Source organism: Chelon labrosus (genome assembly GCF_963514085.1).
Source record: "Chelon labrosus genome assembly, contig: SCAFFOLD_80, whole genome shotgun sequence".
Taxonomy (NCBI): Eukaryota; Metazoa; Chordata; class Actinopteri; order Mugiliformes; family Mugilidae; genus Chelon; species Chelon labrosus.
This window is the reverse complement of record NW_028181552.1, coordinates 121075-143890: the sequence shown is the minus strand read 5'-3', so window position 1 is coordinate 143890 and position 22816 is coordinate 121075. Positions and strand designations below refer to the sequence as shown.

The 22816-nt window shown below is 42.4% G+C and overlaps 1 protein-coding gene across 2 annotated transcripts; it reads left to right on the top strand.

Annotated features, from left to right (window-relative positions):
- Positions 1 to 73: 73 nt before the first annotated feature.
- On the top strand, positions 74 to 22047 carry kcnj5 (potassium inwardly rectifying channel subfamily J member 5). 2 transcript variants are annotated; one of them, XM_084575333.1, is made up of 4 exons: positions 74 to 231; positions 9906 to 9985; positions 12518 to 13391; positions 20814 to 22047. In XM_084575333.1, exons 2-4 carry the CDS (start codon positions 9923 to 9925, stop codon positions 21197 to 21199), a joined length of 1323 nt encoding a protein of 440 aa, XP_084431459.1. In that variant the 5' UTR covers positions 74 to 231; positions 9906 to 9922; the 3' UTR covers positions 21200 to 22047. The 2 variants fall into 2 exon arrangements, with proteins under 2 accessions (XP_084431459.1, XP_084431460.1); XM_084575334.1 differs by lacking the exon at positions 74 to 231 and having other exon boundaries at positions 9845 to 9985.
- Positions 22048 to 22816: the final 769 nt, after the last annotated feature.

Here is a 22816-nt window from a genome sequence, read left to right as displayed (position 1 = left end):
CTCTCTCTCTCTCTCCCTCTCTTCCTCACACACCAGCACAGCCAGACCCCCCTCTCACACTCGAGTAGATAGAGAGCAGTGAGGAGCAGAAGGAGCTGGATGGCAGGAGGAAGGCAGGAGCGCTGATTGTGATTGAACAAAGCCAGGAGAGGAGTGCGCAGTCCTGGGGAGAAGAGCAGCTGTGAAATGCCTCGAAGGGAGCCCGCCAGCTACTCCTGCAGAGACCTGAAGGTAAGCCTCGTGCACCGCCGATGGAGAGAAGAACAAAAACAGGCAGTGGAAGAGACAGAGAGGGGAAGGCAAAAGAGGAGAGGGGAGGTTTTTTCAAAGCGGCTGATGCATGATATGACCGTGGCACCACGTCCATGCTGCCTCCTCTCAATTTGACTGCCTTGCATGCTGTGACTGCTCTATGTGTTTCGTTGCAGAGTGAGAAATCCCATTTGGAGTGGCTGGCAGAGTCAAAAGTGTGCATTACTTGAGGACAGATCGTGAACTGTGAGAGTTAGATATGTTGAAACAACGACACAACAGCAGATAGCAGAAGATGAGAGATAATGCAAGGTACTTCAAGAGCAAGAGAGAAGGAAAAGGAAAGTGTTGCCGGAAAAAGTGGCTGGATAGCTCTCCTCCTCCTCCGCCAGCCGCACAGCCTATATCATCGCATCTCGCCTCTTTCATCTCATGTCACTGCAGAGATTCATAGATCATCAACATGCATCCCCTTGCCCTCATGGCGGGGGCAGGGTAATAAAAAGGCAATGAATTTCTCTGACGCAAGCGGAGAAAAGCCTGTCAACACTCCCGCTGTTTGCGCCGTGCTGTAGTTCTCTCGGCGCGATGCAGGAGTTTTACAAGCGCGGCTGCAGGAGCAAACCTAAAGTGAATGTGCATCTGCGGGTCACTGTGAGTGCATGTGAGTCTGCGTGTGGAGGATGGGGGTCTTGCACTACTGACACACAGTGCAGCACGTTTTTTTTAGCCCTTGCGTGTTTCTCTACGTCCAATAAAAGCGGAAGGCAAAGCAGCGGACGCAGGGTGATGATAGCTATTGGCGGAGTTTTCATGAATATTGTAGACTACACCGAAAGCATTGAGAGAAAATCATTTATATTGATTCCCTTGAAACACTCTCCTCTGCCTTGAGGATTAGGGCTGCTTGCTTTAATGTCTGATGTACAGCACAGTTTTTCTCCCCCACTGTAGCTCCAGCTCAGTGCACTTCTGCAGGACACGTACCTCCAGGGTTGTTGCTGTAAAACTTTGATGACAATGCAGCGGACTTAGCGGCCACATTAACGGAGTGTAGTTTCCCCAGAGCTCTAGCCCGTCCTATTATTACCTCATCGCGGAATGTCAAGACGGTGTCAAGGCAGTGTGCGGATTCAATCATCATTTTTTAATATCTGCTCTTGGGCACCAGGAGGAGGAATGACTAAGTGCAAGCCACCTCTGCTCTCATCATTAACCACATTTTTACATATCTCCTTTACAAACTCAAAGCCAGCGGAGCTAAAGAAACGAGGGCAGTCCTTTCTGACAGGGTGATTTCTTAATGCCAGCTTTGCACCAAAACCTGCCTATCTGCCACACAGCAAGCTACGTTTATCACTGTAATCTAACGGGACCATGTTCACAGCTGGTAGAACCATGATTTAAAGAGTGCAGGGGGGTGGTAGCACTATCAAAAAGATGTAACGCTCTTTGACAGATGGCCTTTTGACCTTATTATCAGCGCTACCATTGTAGCTGCAACTCAAGGCTGCGTACCTGGCTCACCTCCTGCTCCGCTGTCCTGATCTCCCTAACAAGTTGACAAAGGAGGGCAAAGGGCAGATGTAATGCGCAGCAGGACCTTACAAAGACCAATTCATTGGAGCTGTTTATTTAGTCAAGACTGTTTTTCTCTAGGGGATGTACAGGAAAAGCTCTGGTCTTCAAGAGATCCACATTCTCTAATACCGCAGCGAGACATCTGTGTCAAGAGATTAGCCAGGCGTGAAGTGTTGTTTTTTTGCATTTGGTCTTTCAGAGTTGTGCATAAAAATACAGTATATTGTGGAGCTGTTAGGCCTACAAGCAAATCCCTTAATTATGCAGCAATATTGAATAAGTTGTCATCTATATACAACTGTTCAAAAGTCATAGCCTTGCACTTTGCGAGATGTTCATGAATACAATTCAATCTGTTTACGTGAAACAGATAAGCAGCATAACATTTCTTATGCAGTGTGTTACCCCAAGGTAAATCACTCTGTTTATGGCCTCATAAATCTGTAGCCAATGCAAATTGGTTTGTGACTACTGTATTTTAAAGTGTCGCCCACGATGCTTACGAACCAAATTTATGGTGCAGCCCACTCACCGTTCCAGCTGCAACTTTACAGCGCACGTATTTCCCCTGACTATACTCGCACATAAAGCTGATACAGAGAAGAGTGCTTCTGCTCCAGCCTACATGCAGCCCAAACAAACTTCCACCTTCTGTTTGTTTGAGATGTCTGCTCCAGTTATCACGTCGTTGATCTTTAGTTTGTCCCGCACAAATGTGCATCACATGTGCGCACATCATGGATAAGAGATAAGGGTGGAAAATATATTTTCTTGTGTCTTTGAAACGTTTGGCTAGATTCTGTAGCTGTAACGCTATGAAATAAGTTAAAATGGCTGCTTGACTCAGGTCACCTTGCTCTTGGCGCCTGTCAGTGCGTTCATCTGCAACGGTTGTGCTGTTCAGGTGGTTCGGAAGGCATAATATCCATGTATCAAAACTACCCAGGTTCCATTTTGACAAATGTGAAATTGCATTCCTGGATATACGGTACATCACATCCTACAGGTTAAATCGCTCTGAAGAATGTTCACAATGGCCCCAGCCCTTATCTGTCAACAGCAGGTTTTATCCCACAAAATGAAAGTTTTACAGCATCTCTTGCTCCAGGCATATGCAGTGGGGCTAAACCAGCCTTTATCTGGAGTTATTTTAATAGCGGAGGATAGTGTAGTGTTAAGCACTGCAGACAATGGTAGAGATGAGTAGAGGTAGAGGTGGTTTTTCATGACCAGCTGATAAGCATACCCGTCAGGCCAGCAGAAACTAAATCACACAAGGGGTTATTGCGTTATGATGCGTTGCATTCGCACATTGCCTCAGTGCGTACCCCATACACGCATGCAGGTATGGATACAGTGTAATTTCTTGTATGACTTAATTAAAAACACTTCAACCACACTAATTGGCCAGTATAACAAATGATGTGATTTGCTTACACTGAGACAGAATGGCAGCTCCACTCACTTCGCAGTACGCAGTAATTCATATTATTCAGGGACACTTTTTTTTTTTTCTTCAGGGACAATGCACATTAATCAACATCACTGTAAGTGGGTAATTTAGCTCCGCATACATTAAACAGCGGAGGGCACGTTGTTCCTTCATGTGCATGCATTTGTTTTTAAAAAACGGATTTTGCTAATCAGTGCAGCATTATTACAGATGCAGACACGTCGGGTCTCCACCACATCTGGAAACATGATGTGTGAGACACGATTGAAAAGTGAACATCTGTCACCCAGGGGAAGGACTTCACCGTACATTTGCAGTTCATTAACACAGATGGAAAAGCAAAATACTGCACAGTTAAAAGGACAGTGTGTTTTTTATGTTTAATGTATTCATTTGCCATGTTTATCCAAAGATTAAGTTATGCCGAGCACCTTTCTTCACATATATACAGCCTCATAAGACTTATTTGCACCGTGTCATCTGCTGCCAGCAACTGCGGTTTAAGCCCGTCACTGAAGGACACCTGAACACAGAGTGTGTTACTCAGCTGCTCCGTCAAACAACACTGTCGGAGGATATTTAACATGCAACTACAGGATAATAATCTCGTTTCATTCTGACTTGGTATGTGCTGACTATAGAGAAGGAGGATCCTCAAAGGGACAAGCACGGGGACACAGCGAAGCATGTCAGGAATTCCAATCAAGATCATTTGACCTTTGGCTCCTCCAGGATTCGCCATGCGCTGCCTGGCTCTGCAGCCCCGCCTTACTCTGCTCACAGCCTCCCATCCTCCCATCTTCCCCTGCTCTCCTGTCCTCTGCAGCGAGGTGGAGCAGATTAATGAACTGCGTGCAGTATAGTAGGATTAAGTTTGATGCAGTGGATCTGTATAAGTGGATCTAATTTCTAAGCAATCAACAGATAAGTTTGTTCAGGAGAACAAATGAGGCGTCGGCGAGCGTGTCCACCCACCCGGCCTCACACATCCCATGTCTCACTCCATCACGTCTCTCGCGCTCCAGGCCAGCATGTTTTAAGAGGGTGTTACTTGGCTCCAGTAGGTGTTGGGTTTTAATCCCATCCACTCCCACTTCACCAGCAATGTTAAATTATGGCCATCATTCTTTTTTTGAACTTCATCGTTTGAGAAAAGGACCAAGTTCCTGAAATGTATAAGAGCAATTCTTGGCTTGAATAACTCTACGTTTTCTCCAAGGATGTGTGCACAATGCACTGTAAGCCAGCGACTGAACGGGGCACAAAGAAGAGGATGTATGCGAGTGTAAGAGAGAAAGAACAGGAGAGAGAGAGGGAGAGGGAGATGGACATATCATTAGGGAAATTGTTTCTCCAGTGTGAGTCAAACGTCTCGGTGCGGCAGTGTCACTCCAGAGAAGGTCGTTCAAGAGAAGGACACAACTGGATACACTCAGCTCACTATCGGGCAAATGGGAAAATGGCAGGGGTTGGGAGTGGGGGCGGGGGGGGCGGATGGTAAGTTTGTGTGTGCGTGAGTGCCTGCGTGTGTCTTTACCGGGCCTGGAGCCAAACTAGCTGGGGACGTTTTTAGTCATTTGACCCACCCGACCTCAAAGTGTCATAAGTGAGCAGCGATAGGGATGAAGCCATGTTATTTTATGGGACAATCTTAGCCCGGGACATAATCATGACAGGTCCAGTAACGATGACTCAAGGGAAGGATGGAAGGAGGCTAAGGAATGAAGGAAATAGAAAGTTCCAGCACTTCCATGGAGACAGTGGATAAGTTAGAATACCAGTGCAGATATCTGTCTCAAGGAGTCATCATGGAAATATAGTTGATGTTTCAATAATCTTGAAATCTAGTGCAAGATTTGTCGGTCTTTCTTTTCTGTTTTTCTTTCACTATTCTCGCTCGCTTGCTGTTTTCTGCCTATTTCTCTCCACGTCTCCAGTGTCAGCACTGCATTTGATGAACCAACAGAAAATGGCAAGCCGTTACCTCAAAATATATGGATGAGCGCTCACTAATAGTCAAACTCGTATTGTAAACTATGAGGGATAAAGCTGAGTGTGCAGCATCTCCCTGCCATTTGTGACCCTGCCATACTCGGCAGGATCACAACCAAACAGAGGAACAGAGAAAATGTAAACACCACAGCGAGATGAGAGTCTAATCTGTAACTGAAAGGAATGTATTTCAGATATATTTAGTCAAAGGCTGCTGAATGGTTATAACCGACGGCAAAAAGAAGCATCCTCAGCATTTGCAAAAGAAGCACACCTGTGAAAATTACAGACAGGAACGCTGTTGTTTGTCCATGGACGAGAAAAACTAAAGTGATAGTCTCCATATAATGGGAAATAGGAAAAGTAATTCACCGAATGAAACAAGTATCCCTGCTCAAGTAGGACTTGTAATTAATCTGTTTCAGTAGCTTTATTGGTGGCTCTGTGATTAGTATTGACAAAAAGAACCGCTCCTGGCTCAATTACAAGGCTGCACTCACTTTTCAGGACTGCACGCAGAGCTGACAACACAAGTTTCGGGAAGTTCAGAAAATGTAGAAAATTAAATCACAAAGCGAGTGCTATTCAGTAGAAGGGCTGAGGCCCTGGGGGGGGGGGGAATTATAGCTCTTGCCACAGGTTAGAGAGAAAAAAAATCGCATTTTGCTCTGCTCTGTACAGATCATTGTCTACAGCATGCCGTGTCAGCAAATAAGGGAAATATATGTACTGTAGATATCCCTTAGGAAGCAAGTTCGCTGGTTTACTAGTACCTCTTGGCTTAAAGCAGAACACATGAGTGCTCTTGTTATCAGGACACAAACACAATTCAGCCAGAGCATCCTGTCACTCTCCTGGTAACATGATAAATGCTTGTTACCCTCTTGAAGCACAGAGATAAACCACCCCAGCTGGTATCCATGTTCGAACACCTCTCATTTGGGCTTGTTGAAACTAGCTACCACGAACAGACACCGCAATTATAGTGTTGCTGAAAATACACACAGGTCTGGAAATCTCCGGGGAGTCATGTTTAATTCATGAGAGAACATAAAATGAGTCAGAAGGCCGGACCTTGCAACCCCTTTAACATATTCTGAGAGGTTTTTTTGGAAGGCTTTGTGTGTGTCGCGCTCCTCTGCTGTCTGCCCGGCTGTCTTTTTTCCCTGCTCAGATGCCTGTCACGTCACTCTGCCCTTTGCTTTGGACCATCCATGTCAACACTACATTCCTGTGTGGATCCGATTTGTGACGCAGTCCTCTCACTTCTCCACGCTCGCTTTTGAATTCCCTCTCCTCGCTTGTCAGTGATCAAATAGAGTAACATCAAAGACAGATGACAAAGAAATGTCAGATGTTGTTGAGGTCAGGAACCAGTGACAAAAGTAATTTACCCACTCTCTTTTGCTCGGTCGGTTTCAAGGCCCTGTGCATCCCCTTGTTGTTTTAGTAAATTAAAAGTAGCTGATTTTCAAACAGCACCCAGGGGCTCTATAAGATAATTGCCTCTTGTGGACATCCAAAGGTGTTGTAAGATAGCTGCTAAAATTAGGGCTTTATCTGAGCCTCTTCACACACACACACTCACACCCCCGCTCTCCTCTACAGCTATAGCCGTGGCTGTTATTAAATCCCATGTCATTCAGGACACAATGAAAGTGTTCCCTTTCTACTTCTGCTGTCACTTTGGGCCTCACATAACAGATGTTTAAAAATACCTGTTTCAGCATAAAACTCAGGAGAAGAGAACTACTCTTTAAAATCACATCCCACTATAATGTGACTGTCAGCACACCGCCTAGTCGCTCCAGTGGAGCTAAAAACAACCTCAAAGGTAATATGTACACTTGTTTCATATTAGATCAAATGTAAGGTAAAAGACAAATGGATTTTGCCGTGACAGGGGCATTTGTATTTCTGTTTCCAAATGATTAAGAAAGCAATCACTGCCTTTCATCGGAAAGGAGACTGTGGGAGCTGTTGTGTGCCTGTATCTCTATATGTGCAAGGGGGCAAGGCAAGGCGAGGCTGGCAATGAAGAGCCATTTGGAAACATTATACCATTAAAAAGGAATCAGTTGAGCCTGCACTTCCCATATGATGCTGCCAGCTAATATCTTATTTGCATTGGATTGTGAGAGCAGCAGTAATACTGATACCTAATTTAACAGGAGTGCATGCTACAAATGCATTCACTGGTCTCACAGATGCTTAACTTTGTCTCTAAACAACGTAACCTGGACTGATTTGTTGCAGATCTTCAAAATGCTACTTCACGTGCCTCATGCAAGTTTATATCGTCAGTCCCATGGATGGTTAGGTTTAGGCAACAAAATTTCACAATCTGTCTCCTGATTGCTTACGAGCAAAATATTATTGTTACTAGTGTGCTTAGATGCTCACCATGGTAAGGCTAGCACATTGATATCAGTATGTACAACATTTTCAAATATAGATACTAGTTTAGGAAATAATGATGATGATGGTGCTAAATGAAAAGCTGAAATAAATATTTTTTTTACATCTTGTTATATCTTGTTACCTTATTGTTAAAAAGGGTCAGTTGAGGCGGTTCACACGTCTGATGAGGATGCCTACCTTTGGAGGTTTCCCAGGCAATGACCTCTGGGAGAAGCCCCAGAATCTACTGCAGGGTTTATATATTCCACATCACTCAAATGGCTTGGGAATGCCTTGGGATTCGTCATGAGGGACTAGAATGTGTTGCTAGGGAGATGGACACCTGGAGTACCATGCTTAGCCTGTTGCCGTCTCAACCCGACTTCAGATAAGCAGATGAAAATGGCTGGAAGGATGACTAGACGAACAGAGTCAGAGGGTTTTACCATCAGAAGTCCATGTTCTAGTATACTCTAGTGGTGGCCAGAGAAACTGATATTGTCATCTCTAGAACAATGATAGCGACAATATTTTGTCACAATGTTGATAACAATAATCATTGTGGCTGAATGACTCACGTGGTTTTGTTTTGCCACCACTGTTACTGTGGCAGTTAGCTGAGGTTGACTCTGAAGGATGAAAAACAGCACTGTAAATGTTCAGTATTTTAATAATATAGACAGATCAGCCATAACATTAAAACCACTGACTGGAGAAGTAAATAACATTGACCGTCTTGTGACAGTTCAATGTTCTGCTGGGAAACTTTTGGACCTGGCATTCATGTGGATGTTACTTAGACATGAACCACCCACCTAGACCAGACCAGGAACCCCCAGCCCATAGCAATGACACTCCTTGATGGCAGCAGCCATCCCTAGCAGGATGCAGGCACACACACAAAAACGGTTTAGGAACAACTCAAAAAACAAATTCACTAGTCAGCAAACCGATCAAGTATCTGTGGGATACTTGATCAGTATCACAGAGGTCCCTCCTCTTAACCCATAGGACCCAAAGGCCCCCACTAACATTCTGTTGTCAGACACCACAGGACACCCTCAGAAGGACCATGTCCATTCTCTGATGAGTCACAACTGTTTCAGAAGCACAAGGGATTTTTGATTTTTTGGACGTTAAATGAAAAACAGGAAGCTTGTTTGTAGACTTTACATTTCTTTTCTTTTAAAATGAGTGTCATTTGTCAGATCAGGTGATAATGTTGCAGATTCTACCTGATTTTTGGTTAAAGCTGTGAAAATTTTATTTAAACCTCAACACATTTCTTGAATTGAGGCTGTCATATAAATATATACGTATATATATCTTGAGCTCCAGAGGCTGCCGCTTGGTGTGAATATATATATATTTTATTGATTCACAGTTCTAGAAAACAATACATCCAAGAGACACTTTCATTTTTCTCTATATGTTATGTTCAGCAGTTCAGGCCCCTGTTCCTGAGCCTGCCTGAGCGCAGGGGTCATATTTAGGGGGGTCAGTGGGCCAAGCAAGGTGTAGGCGCAGAATCGTGGGGACATTTCATTAGCAGGGAGTTTTATCATGTAGTGGTTTCCAGTGTGAGTAAAACTTCTCGGGACGGCCTCTGAGGCTGAATTAGATTTTTTCCAGTTTCAATAGAAATAACAGGTCATGCAGCCAGGATTTAAAGGAAGGTGGGTGGGATGTTCGGCTGTCAGAAACTTAATATAAACTTCCTCAATATGCCTGTATGACAGAAATGTATATTTGTACTAAATACTAAAACCAACAAATGCAAACATCAGACCTTTGAAACCTCACAGTTCAGTCTGCCCTCATGGGTTTCTGTGAGTTCTGATTATACCGGCTGGCAAATATTGACATATTGACAAATTGATGCAATTTAAATGACAAGTAGAAAATAATGTGCTTGGAGGTGACGTGATATATCAATACAATACGGGTAGTGCAGGCTTAACATATGTACTTTTTAAGGAAAACGTGTAATTTAGACCGCTGAGGGTTGAAAGGTTGAAGGCCTGATGGATTAGGCTTGCATTTGTGCTCTGATGATGCTGTAGATTTGACCTTTTGTGTGTTGTATTGGCTGATTTTAGTGTTATAAACTATAAAATAAACTGAACTGCAAACTGCACATGTCAGTGTCATTGCTGCAATACATTATAAAGGGGAATGTTTTAAAGTTTATCTTTGAGTGGCTAATATACTCTCTCGTGTCCAACAGGTGAGCTTCAGCTGAGGATGGCAGGAGACTCTCAAGTCCTCATGGACCACAACATGGAGATAGGAGTGACACCTGAACAGGTAAACTGTGTGGTCAATATATTTGACCTAACTGCACTACCTAATACAGTCTCTCAGGGAGAGACAAGATTTGAAATATGAGAGAGCCAAGTGGTCTGAAATTATTTAGACATTACACAGAGGAGCTATAAGTGAGAACACAATAGTTCATTTAATTTCCAGTTAAGACCATGTGTGAATCATTGACCACCAGCCATAGCTTTTCTGACAATAATCCAAAAATGTCAAACAGGTGAAGCATATGTGGAGCTGATTTTAAGGGGGACACCTAAGTACCCAGCAAGCAAACTGCCACTCAAAGTGTTATATACCAGTTACGCAAACATGTGTATTTCTGCAGTGAAATTGGGCATTTTAACAACTCATGAATAACGGCTTGAGCTCCAGAGGCTGCCGCTTGGTGTGAATAGAGAGAGTAATCGTCCAAAGAATTCACAGTGAGTGAGCGTGCATGTCCTACCTCCTGCTCTTGCTAGGTGCCAACCCGCACCTGGACCAATTGCAGTATTTCCAGTAATGAGAAAGCAACTGACATGAACAATCTCCTGTTGCCTAGACTTGTTTTTTTGTGGAAAATGGTGAAAGAAAGGTTGTGCAGTGGTGGGTTTCCACTGAAACTATAAGTAGAAAAACAGGTGAAGATATAGACAAATAACAATGATTAGAAGGGACAACCATATGTGAGTGACAATTTGTTGGAATGGGAAGGTAAAAAGGCTGCTTAGGTACACAGTTGACGTGCTGCAGAGAAACTTCATAGGTTAAAAAAAGAACTACAGACTATAAATCTCAGCCCTACAAGGTGTGACCAGATTTGTTTCAGTCGTTGAGACGAGTATACAATAAAGTTTGCTTGGCAATGGCGACGATAAGGAAAAGACACCGTACTCCACTCCAGTAACAGATGGTGGAGTTGTGCTTGTTATCTGTCCTGATCCCCCTGCTGATTGGAACTTATGCAGCCTGCTCAAGCCTGACTAGAAAGACTCGATGAGAGAAACCCCCCACCACTTACTACTGCCACGCAGACAGCTAACGAATTTGTTTATGGACCATCATCCCTTGGGACTGTATTGACAACAAAGGCCAAAGGCCGAGCAGCACTGCTTGTGACAGTTCATCCATCACTCAATTAGCCCGTGCCATAATGTGGGAACAAATGGGGCTATTTGACTTTCTTTCAGTTGAAAGCTATGCCCTAGTGATTAAAAATAATACCGAAAGCAACTGCATACATATCGATGAAAAAAAAGTCTGATTCCAAATATGATTCAGACTGTGCTCTGAATCTATATTTGATCCAGTATCAATGAGAATGCTCTGCAATAAGGGCAGTGATGACATTTGGTGAATGCATTGTCACCAAGCCACTAATTGCAATGCCGGTCAATACATTCTCTTTCAGTCCTTCTTTGTTAAAATGTTTCTTAAACTGGACCACTTCAAAATCAATATCTGAGAAATCAATGCTGTACATGCAGAAGAGACCAACCTGACATCTCAATGAAACTACCGTATTGTTAATAAACCTGTCGTGTGCAAGCGCTACAATCGAGGGCAGCGCAAGGACAGTGGTAGTGTGGAGCCTTAGATAATGTTCTTTCCTTCCTGAACTGTGAGAGTGATCACCCTTGTGATAAAGCAGAGGAGCAGCCAGTGCAAGCACAATAGGATGTAACTTTCCTGGTGATGTGAACGAGACTCCAGAGGGAAATGGATCACAGGTGTCCAATTAGCAGCGAGAGGCTTGGAGGGCACAAGAGGTGTTTTCTTGCCCTGGCACAATGCATTTCAATTATCAAGTAAGATTGGAAAATGTCAGTGTCTTTGGACTGTTTGAAAAGGTACCTTTCAAGTTTGTGGTAGTTTAGAAGACGCATTTACTGTGTTTTTATAATGATACATGCATTTACAAGAAAGCTACTCTCTACACAAGTGCAGGGTGTCTCCCTGGATATATATAATTTTAAAGGATGCCAACCATTGGAAAAGGATGGAGGATGTGTTCCTATCCAGGCCTGCCAATGTCTCATAGGGAGCGAGGGGAGGGAGCACAGGGGACAGGCAGGGAGACAGGGCACAGCTGTGGAGCCAGATCGCCTCGCTGGAGCAGGGCCAACATGGACAAAGACCTGTGTGTCCTTGTGTTCCTGGTGTGTCCTTACTCTCTGTTTCCTTTTTTTGCCCTGTATGTATGAATACATACACTGACACCTACAATGTCATTGTTGAGCAGCACAGACAGAGACGTGACTTGCTCATAATTTGATTCGCCTGCCTGGCAGCAGCTCACAGCAACACGATTTTGCAAACACTGAAAAGAAATCACATAAGAAAAGGTTAACACCTGCTTCCCACAGTACAAATTCATTACAGCAGGAAAGAAAATATTATCTAAATTCAATCAGTGTGGATACCTTTGTTTTTTTACAGTTCTATATTTTTATCCTCCCTTTGCATACCTACCTTTTTGACCTTCTCTCTTTCCCTCTCTGTGCCACTCTCTGTCTTTATCTTTCTTCTTCAACATAGGTGAAGAAGCTTCCCAAACACTTGAGGGAGGCTCAGATCTCAACAGAGCGAACCCACTTGATTTCTGACCCTGCAAAGAAGCCACGTCAGCGGTACGTGCAGAAGGATGGAAAGTGCAACGTTCACCACGGAAACGTGCAAGAGACCTACCGTTACCTCAGTGACTTGTTCACTACGCTGGTGGACCTACGCTGGCGTCTTAGTCTCTTCATTTTCACACTGGTCTATGTTGTCAACTGGCTTTTCTTTGGGTTTCTGTGGTGGCTGATCGCGCTTATCCGTGGGGATCTGGTGCATGGTGACGAGGAGGGCTGGACCCCCTGCGTGGAGAACCTTAACAGTTTTGTCTCAGCCTTCCTGTTCTCCATTGAAACGGAGACCACCATTGGGTATGGTTATCGTGTAATCACAGAAAAATGCCCTGAAGGTATTATACTGCTATTGGTGCAGGCCATCTTGGGTTCCATTGTTAACGCCATGATGGTGGGCTGCATGTTTGTCAAGATCTCACAGCCAAAGAACCGTGCCGAGACCCTCATGTTCTCACACAACGCCGTCATATCGGTGCGAGATAACAAGATGTGCCTGATGTTTAGGGTGGGCGACCTGAGGAACTCTCACATTGTGGAGGCGTCAATCAGAGCAAAGCTGATCCGCTCGCAGCAGACCAAGGAGGGGGAGTTCATCCCGCTTAACCAGACTGACATCAACATCGGCTTCGATACGGGGGATGACCGTCTGTTCCTGGTGTCACCACTTATCATCTCTCATGAGATTAACGAGAAGAGCCCCTTCTGGGAGATGTCAATGGCGCAAATGGAGAAGGAGGAGTTCGAGATTGTGGTTATCCTCGAGGGCATGGTGGAAGCCACAGGTATGAAGAGGTTTAAAACTATCAAAGGAAATGGATAAGAGAGGGAGATAAGTGGAATGGGGAGCACATAAAGATGATGGATAAATGGACCGAGAGAAAAAAGGAAATGCTAGATGCAAGAGATGTAAGCAATGAAGGATGGATAAATGGATGGAAAGGCAAAAGAGGTTTGCATGTTAAGACTTATTTTATAAAGGTGAGGTACTTGTAAGTGCTGCAGATTGAAAACACTGTAATGGATGGAAAGACAAAAAGACTAAGTGACTCACTAAGTGAGGCATAAATGATATTAATGCATTTCAGTTAGTGCAGGTTTAAATGAGCATTTTTATTTTAATGATTCCATCACAGCTGACAAATTAAAGCAAATTCTTTTTAATTTCATAAATTCTATGATTTGATATTCAGCGGCAGATTTTTTAAAGTATTCGGTAGATCAAGCAAGGCGGGCGGCTGAGAGCGACAACCACCTTGCAAATGTGTCTCTGTATGCATTTCGGCCCGCATTTCCACTGTTGCTACTTCAGGGTTATGTCTTTGATATTGTTTATTTCCAAATGAATGAAGTGTAGCTACCCACACCGCTGGTCTGTGTTTTGGGTAAAGATGGGGCAGTCCTGGAGAGTGCTCAAGGCTGGTTACATTTACATGGGCTAGACACGACTAGGTGTTTCTGTAAAGTTCCACAAAGCTCCAGTTTCCCAGCTTTAGACTGTAGTCAAGGCCGCAAAGGGGTAAAATGGAACTGCTTCAGCATTCAACAGTACAGAAACGTTGACAGCACATTGGCCCACAGCTATCTAATTAGTTTTCTGTGTGGCATTGGCTAAATCAAGTATTGTTTGTATGCTTAAGCTGCATTGTTTAATGGTCTTTGTTGCAAGACTAATTATAATCCTCTCATTTTAAATACAATGCATTATACATGTTATTAATTTACTTTATTGGACATCGTTGTACTTTGCATGAGTAAATCACACACACTGGTCGATTAGAAGCTTTCAGGCTCACGAACACAGTTAAACACAGCCAAACCACCACTCCCTAACGTGGTCAGGCATGGCTTTGCATTCATCTGAACACTTCTGCTCTATTTCATTTCTGATTTTTTTTATTTTACTTCTTTCTTTCTTTTTTTTTTTTTCTTTCCCTCCGGAGCACCAGTGGTCATCATGCTGCTTGCTCACGCTGCTGGATACTTGACTCAGGCATTTATTCACCGGCCTAGACCATGGGGTTATGTAGTCATTGTCCTTGACTGCTGGGCAACGAAACTAATCTGACCGTTCACTCACACTTCCTTTCTCTGCTAACCCCAATGAGAATTATTAAAAAGAGCGTAAAGCTCGGAATTATTTATTTCCAGCATTTTCTTTTATCATTTTGCTATCATAACTGCTCATGAGCTTTAAATGATGATACTTCCACCTTGCAAAAAAAAACATTTGATAGATAATAATTAGGGGTGGGACTTGATTAAAAAAAAAATAATCTTAATTAGAGTCTTTGTAACTAATTAATCTTGATTAATCACATTTTAATCGCATAATAATATATGCCCCAAAAAGCAACATTTTTTAACTTAAATGGATTTTAGTGGACGACTGAATCAAATAATAGACACAGACATGAATATTTTAAACTCAAGCTCTTTTAACGTCTGGAAAAATGCATTTAAGTGGGTAAACAAAAAAAAAAAAAAAAAAAAAACTGTTTGGGCTGCCGACACGTCTTGTCCATACTCGGACCGGCACTGCTAGCGCTAACAGCTCTGGTGGTATCTGTGCCCACTGCAACATGCTTTGCATTTCGATGGCACTGTAGGGTTGAAGTGCTTTGTGGTATGCAAACTCATCGCATCAGTGTAATCGGTGTACCAGGAAATCGTACACTGACAAAAGTTCCATGATGTTTGGAATACAAACTGTGTTTAAATTTTTTTAAACGCGTTAATAGTTTTGTAATTAATTAATCATAATTGACGCGTTACAGTTCCACCCCTAATAATACTAATAAGTTTCAAATATTTACATTCGCAGCCAACATCTATGGCTCAATATCAAGTGAGTAATGATCTCAGAAAAAGATTCAAAACTGCATCCAATGATGATTTCAATTAATTCCTCCGTGCTTTAATTGTCACAAGCAAAAGCTGAAATATCTGCTACAAATACACAGTTTGGATGCTGTCACATATTTTGGTAGTGACAGATAAGTGGGTGGTGAAATGTCATAGCTCTCTCCTTAGCCATTGTTTGTTTGCTTGCTTTGTGAAGCAGCCTGTGGTTTTCAACATAATTGTGACTTTGGAAATCACCAACAACAGAGCCACCCACAGCATGTGTGATAAAAAGTAAAACAAGAGGATGACTTATTCAAGAACGCTCTGCCCTCCTACTTGGCGCCACACTGTAATTGCACTAATGAAGAATCATGGCGTAAGACAGAGGCAACATACAACACACTCAATTACATGTTCACGGTTAATGAGAGATTTATAAAACGTCCCAACGCAATGAATAAAGCTGTTAGATTGTATTTATGTGTTTAATACACTCTGCATTTATCATCTCTGCAGCAGAGAATAACAAAACTATATATAAAATCAAGTTTACATTTGATTTCAAAATGAAGCTTAGCTTCCAATAAGATGAAAGTTACCACTGTTTGCTGTAGCAGACAGTATTTCACCCAATTCAAACTGCTGCAAAGGACAATGTACACAATTCATCTTTCTGACTGATTTAATTTGCCCTTTCATCTTCATCTTGCTGTCACTCCCTTTATATAAGGCATGCATTAAAGTACACAAATAAAAGGCAAAGAAAAGTCTACACAGAAAAAAAATCATGTTATCTATTTAACATTTTGCTCTCTATAAGTCATGATAGGCCGCGTTTTTTTGCAACATATCTAGTGCTTCTTTGGCTATTCCGCAGGGACAGTCATGTGCGCCGATGTTGCTGACAACAGACCTTGTTTTCATTATTTAGGTGTCTCTGAACTGAGCTTTTGTGCCCGCTTTCTTTAACAGTCAGTTATTTATATATAAAACAAGTCCTGTTTCATGCCATTTCTCAGAACCCAGAAAGCATATTGCATTAGTGTATTTGCTGTATAAACACGATTGTCTGCCGTGGTGTTTTTTCTTTTTCTTTTTTTTCATTTTATTTTATAATTTGAGGAAAAGACACCTGATGCTGGGCCCCGTAATTAAGTGTTAGACATGGCTGCTAGCTGGCTGCAAAGAAAATTGAGTATGAATGTACAACATATAGATGGCCGGCCAGAGATCTGTTTTCTAAATGCATAAACAGAAGACAATCTTTTCAAAATGAAACATTAATACGGAAATATTAACAGTGAATACGCTGACAATGCATTTTCATTATAACTGCTGTTAAAGATGACAGTTGTTGCCGGTTTGCTTATTTTCAGTTTCTTCCCTCTCACTGCTGGTAGGTGCTGGTTTATTTACAATTCAAGACTGTATATAGCATGTTTTCACTCCAGTGCATTTATTGTGAGGTAGATGTTGAGAAGGGTTCGCACTTGTTACTGTACCCTCTGTCCTCCCAGGCTGTCCTTGTTGTCAGGTAGCAGGTTTCATTTCAGTCCACAGAGCAAGACAAGACAAAGCAAAAGTCACTTTACAAACCCTCAGTATTGAGTCAGGTTGCCAGATTACGTGCACATTCAAAGCGTAGTCGGCATAAGGACATGTAAACACAGACAAGAAGCCTCGAGGAAAAAAAACAAATGAACTGATCTTTCAGATGGCGGCCCTGATATGTCCTCTCCAATTACGTTATTGTGTAATAATCATTAACCACATCTCTAGCCTACAACAAATGAACATTAGCACTTTATAGATTAGATGTCTCTTTACAAAAGTGGTGAAGATAAAAAAGAGACAGAAATCCTTGTTTTCTATTTGTCTCCTTGCCAAAGAGCACCTGACTCAGCGGTAGTTAAAGTTAAGATGTTTTTAATGGAGAGCTTGCAAGGAACTATTTTTTTATCTTTTTTTTTTTTTTTTTGGCAGAACATCCCAACGTGTTAATAAATAAGAGCAATTTAGGCATCTCACCTGGGCCTCAAGGCACCGACCTTATCTGCAAGGATATAGAAGAGGAAGCTTTATTGTCATTGTACAAGAATACAACGAACTTTCCTATGTCAACACAGAAGAACTTGGGGAGGGGAAACCAAAACTTTGCCCCAGGAGGATTTAGAGTCAGGGTATACAGGTGGATGCTGGGTGGGGTTTACAGAAATCTACCACAGCAGCAACGGCATGTAATGGAAACAGTCACACCTGCAATGACGCTCTGACATTCTGCAGCAGCAACATGTGTAAAGCATGGGTGTGACTAATAACATGAATGATGTTCTTTTTCCGCTCCGTGAGCCCGTTCACAATACCCTGAAAGTGCCACGTCTGAATGGAAAGCAGCCATTATTAGGAGTAATTAAATACATCTTGTGTTTGACAAGCGATAATGAATGTTGTGAGAAAGGTACCGTGTTTTAGTTGCGCTGTTCATTTACATTCAAATATTGTGCTTGGTATGCTTCATCCCGTTTACTGCATTTGGTCGGGAAAAGCTTTCTGGCTGCTCTGATTGTATAGGCGACTATAAGCTCAGTGTGGTTTACATGCCGTGGAAATCCCCTGCTTTTTGTAACTCAAGAAGAATCCACATTCACATTATCTCCTTTAAGACGCCCTTGTTTGCTCATGGTTACTTGCTTGCATCTGCAGAAGACAGCAACGGCGATAAAAAAAAGGCACTTGTACACATATAATAATAAAATTGCATGGATGCTGTAACCTTTATGTATTACGATGGCTGCTGCACATCTGCCAACTGTCAGATCCTGAAGCATACAAACACATCACAGCGCAGGCATCCCAGTGATCACAACAGCCTGCAGCAGACCGAATGAATCAAAAATAAAAACTGGGATTTTTTTTTACAAAAGATGCGAGAGGAAAATGAAAAACTACTGTTCTGGAGCCAAGAGCTTAGTAGCAGGACAGAGGGACACATTGCCATTCAGTGTTTGCCTCTGCATAGAGAAAAGCGTTAGCTGTGCTACTACAGATCTCTAGCATCCTCAGCATCTAGCAAGATAAGCGGTGGGTGTAGATGATTAGAGGGCTGTGGTTTTTAGTCCATTTGTGAATTGTTTCAGTTGCTTGATCAAGCTCTTTATTTTTGTCTCAGAAAATGACCACATTCAAAAAAATGTATTTCTAGAATTAAAATAATCAAGTGTATGAGTTGGCAAAATGCAGATGTAATTTAAAAGCATTAAGTCAAAAAGAACTGGACTATTGTATTGTGATGAAACCTTAATAAGAACTCTGTGGGTCCTCACAATGCAGCTATATGCATTTGGACAGTTAAAGTAAGGATTTATAAAACAACGCTTCAGATAAAATGGCAACCACTTTAATAGAGACAATGGAGACACTTCCATTAGGAAGAGAAAGACACCATATTGGCTTTGATGATCTGGTCGCAGGAAGGACAAACGTTAAATGAGGAAACTAGGCCATTCATGTCCACACCAATTTGGCATTTACATCTATTTAAGACCTGGATGTTACATGGGGTGTTGAGCACTTATAGATGGTGTAACCCAACAGCTGGGTGAGTAAAGCATCTCAGGGAAGTGCAGTTTAAGTGATCAAACACTGTATTAAACACTTGGAAGGCTGAGAGCTGTATAAGCTGTGTTTGCGGTCACTTTGTGGCCACTGTAAAGCCATGAGTCTAATTAGGTAAATTCCATAGACATAATGTGTTGATGGTCATGTGAAAGCAAGGAGTGAGAAATGGAAATCAAGATGGACATTTCAAAGTTCAAAGGAAGTTATAGATGAGTGTGCCAGATGTATTTTTTATTATTCATGCTAATGTTGAATCAGCAACAGAGAGGAGAGTGGCTAGCTTGCTAATGAGAGCATCTCTCGCATCCACTAAAGATTCTTGCCTTACCATAAGAATGGGCGGCCTCATTTGGGATTAATGGCGTGCGGTTGCATTCGCTGTTTGTTACTTCTGTGCTTATTTGTTTCACGATAATCCATTAGCAGCATGGCTAGCTTTCTGCAGCTCAGCTTCTTCGCTAATGGGCCATTACACACCACATATTTTGTCACTGCAGGAAAAACACAGGTGTAATTAATAACAGCGGTAACCACTGCTCTCCACTTGGGTCAGCATGTTTAAAAGAAAAGCATGGATTTTACAAATTTCATGAACAGTGGCACCATTTCATTTGTTGCTCCAGTAAGGTAGTGGCCCAGCTTGTACAATACCAGGATCTTGGATTAGACGCTGCTAAATGGAGTGTTTTAAATGCAATCTTATTATAACAAGGCTAACTATTGAGACTATGTATAAAGATAGCGATCACCCATAGGTTTACTAAAGAGCAGGTTTGGAGCTTCGGCAGGCACCATCTTGGCAGTGCTCCCGGTGAATCCAAAAATGGACAAAGAGGTCTAGTGTGAATGTCACTGAGGTGGCAGGCTGATGCCTCAGCAGACAGCTAGCAACCTGTGATAGCATACACCTGTCACTCAAAGCAGCCATGCACTTAATTATTCATGAGTGAAAGCCTTCATGCAATTTAAACAAGCGAGTTATATAAAAAATTCAGCCCTCGCAACGGCTGTCAGGAATTGTGAAATTAGCTACAGAGAACAATATCCAAAATTTGCAGCAGACTAAACGTTTTTCTGTTCATTTCTGGGGTTTGACTCACTTTTGCAGACGGCCACAATTGGCCATTTGGTTTTTGGCACTTGAGTCGGCTTCTTTTTCCTGCTCCGGAGAAGTGTTACACCTGACAGAATTGAGGCATTATTAATCTTATGAGTTACAGCTTTGATTTTTCCCTGAGAAATCCAAAATATTGAACCTGTGTGACACCTGTGACAAAATGTGAATCAGTCAGTGCCAGTGTGGTTGCCAAGCAAAAACTGAAAACTTACAGTAAAGCTGTGGATTTAAATTACTCCGAGCCAAGTCTTTCTGTCTTTCCAATTACAAATCGACTGCAGCTGCAAGAGTAGCCAAATGTGCTATATTTTTTTTTTTTTAATTCACATTTGCTTATTGGCAAAAAGAAACTTAAGAAAATAAATACTGACAACTGCAAAGTTGGCATGCATTTTAGCAGCCAGAGCTTCAAAAAAGAAACTTTCCTGTTTAGGTTTTTTTGAGTTTCTGTAGACATTATTGACGTTTAGAGAAGGGACTGTGTATAGTTCTTGTGTGGCCATGAATAATTAACTGACGCTGTCTTTCTACCTCCCTACACATCTTTCCATCTATGTGTGTGTTTCCTGTCCACTCTCATTGCTGTGTGCTTGTGGACACATACTCCTATCCATACCTGTGACAGGGATGACATGCCAGGCACGGAGTTCCTATCTGGACACAGAGGTGCTGTGGGGGCACCGCTTCACGCCGGTTCTGTCCCTGGAGAAGGGCTTCTATGAGGTAGACTACAACAACTTCCACGATGTCTATGAGACCAACACCCCCACCTGCAGCGCCAAGGAGCTAGCAGCTAAGCTTCGGGACGGGCCGCTATTGCCTCAACTTTCGCTTCTCAGCCCCGAGCCTAAAATTCATACTTTTGACCCCCTGAACCGCCTGTCAAAGCAGGATCCACTAAGCCAGGATGAGGAGAAGGAGGAGAGGGATTCAGTGGGGGACAGAGGAGAAACCAATGGCTCAGCAGCTGCTTTGGAGGAGCCGCCCCTTGCTGATGGACTGCCTGCTTGACTGGCTATATCAGCAAAAAACAAAAAAAAAAACAGGACTGATGAGAGAGGACGTGACAACATAATGCTTCTTTTAGTCAATGGCCAGCTTGTTCCATTGCAGTGCGTGGAGATACAAGAAACCCGTCTCGAGCTCCCAACTCATGCAATACTCCTCCACTAGAGTGTCAATCTATAGTATAGATTGGTTTTGTAGACAAGTAAGTGCACATACACAGAAATGTACAGTATCTATATCTAAAACGTTGGTGGTTCGGGTTGCCTTTTTATAATCGTAACGACCACTTACTGCTATAAACTCAGCAGCTCAAGTTGTATAATGTAAACTTGAGCTGAAACCGGTAGCCATGACAGTGCATCACGGGCTTATTATGGATACTCCAGTATTCTCATTTTAGAGTGTGTTAATTCAGCTTCATTAGGGCAGAGTCTCATAACTCAGCTCGCGTGTCTGACAGCAGCTTCTGCAAGGTAATGGAACCTTACGATTGAAGGTTTCTTTTTCTCCCTTTTTTTCAGTGTGGGAGACTATTATTATTTCCTGTCTCTGTCGGTGTTGTTACCCTGTCTCAGAAATCCCATTCGCCCATTCAGGAAAGGCACAAGGCTTCTAGCTTGCAAGAGAAGGCGAGAGGCACCGTGTACCGGCAACCACAGTCCAGTTTTGTTTTCTTTGCTGACACCTCTCACACGGTTGTACTGTTGTAAAAGCTCTCATTGTGTGCGTCTGATAGTGTCCCCAATACCCACAGGGAGCCTTGACCCAAAAGAAACCAGCTAGTACCTCATTTTATACTCATTTTCAGGGTTTTAAATCAACATTAAGAATTAGGCAAATGCTGGTAAAAGCTATCTATGCGGCTCACTTGACTCTTTTGAAAAGTTCTTGGCTGGTTAAAGATTTAATTCCCCTTCCCATCGCAGCAGCTCAAACATTCATTCTGACCCTTTTTCTTGGCACATAAAGCACAATTTCCCATGAGGGGTCTCCACGCTGACCTAACCAACCCAACCCACCGGCTAATGCATGTCAGTCCTAGTTAAAAGTGGCATTCAAATGTAGATTCAAATATTTATATGGAATATTTATGCTCAACTTCTATTTGAAATGTTCTTGATTTTTATACGCCGTACCGATGAATATTTCAAATGCTCCACAAGCTAAACGAAATCCTCCATGTATCCTTTTATCGTTTGTTTAGCTTTTGGTTTAAATATTTAAGAGAGATTCAACGTGGATATTTTTCACTTGAAGCAGAGTGTGATGACGATAGGAACAGTTTTTCTGTCTTATGAGTTTAGCAGCCGGCCAACTCATCACTTGCCTTTTTTTCGGTTAGGGTTTCCACTGATCGTCACCTTTAGCTTCCGCCTTATGATTTGAAGTCTCTTTTATCACCATATACTAGGTTGAATCTGCACGTTGGCCCTGTTCCACAAACCAACTCTCAGTATTTTGCTTGATATACAGTATTTTGTTAGCCTTGACTACTAATTCTAAGCTGACCTATAAAGGCCATGAACTACAGTATTTTTTTAAACTTTAATTTGAAGGATGCAGAGTTTGCATGCACAAATCAACCCTTGTCTCCCCCTTCATTAAGTTCAATGCAGAAAT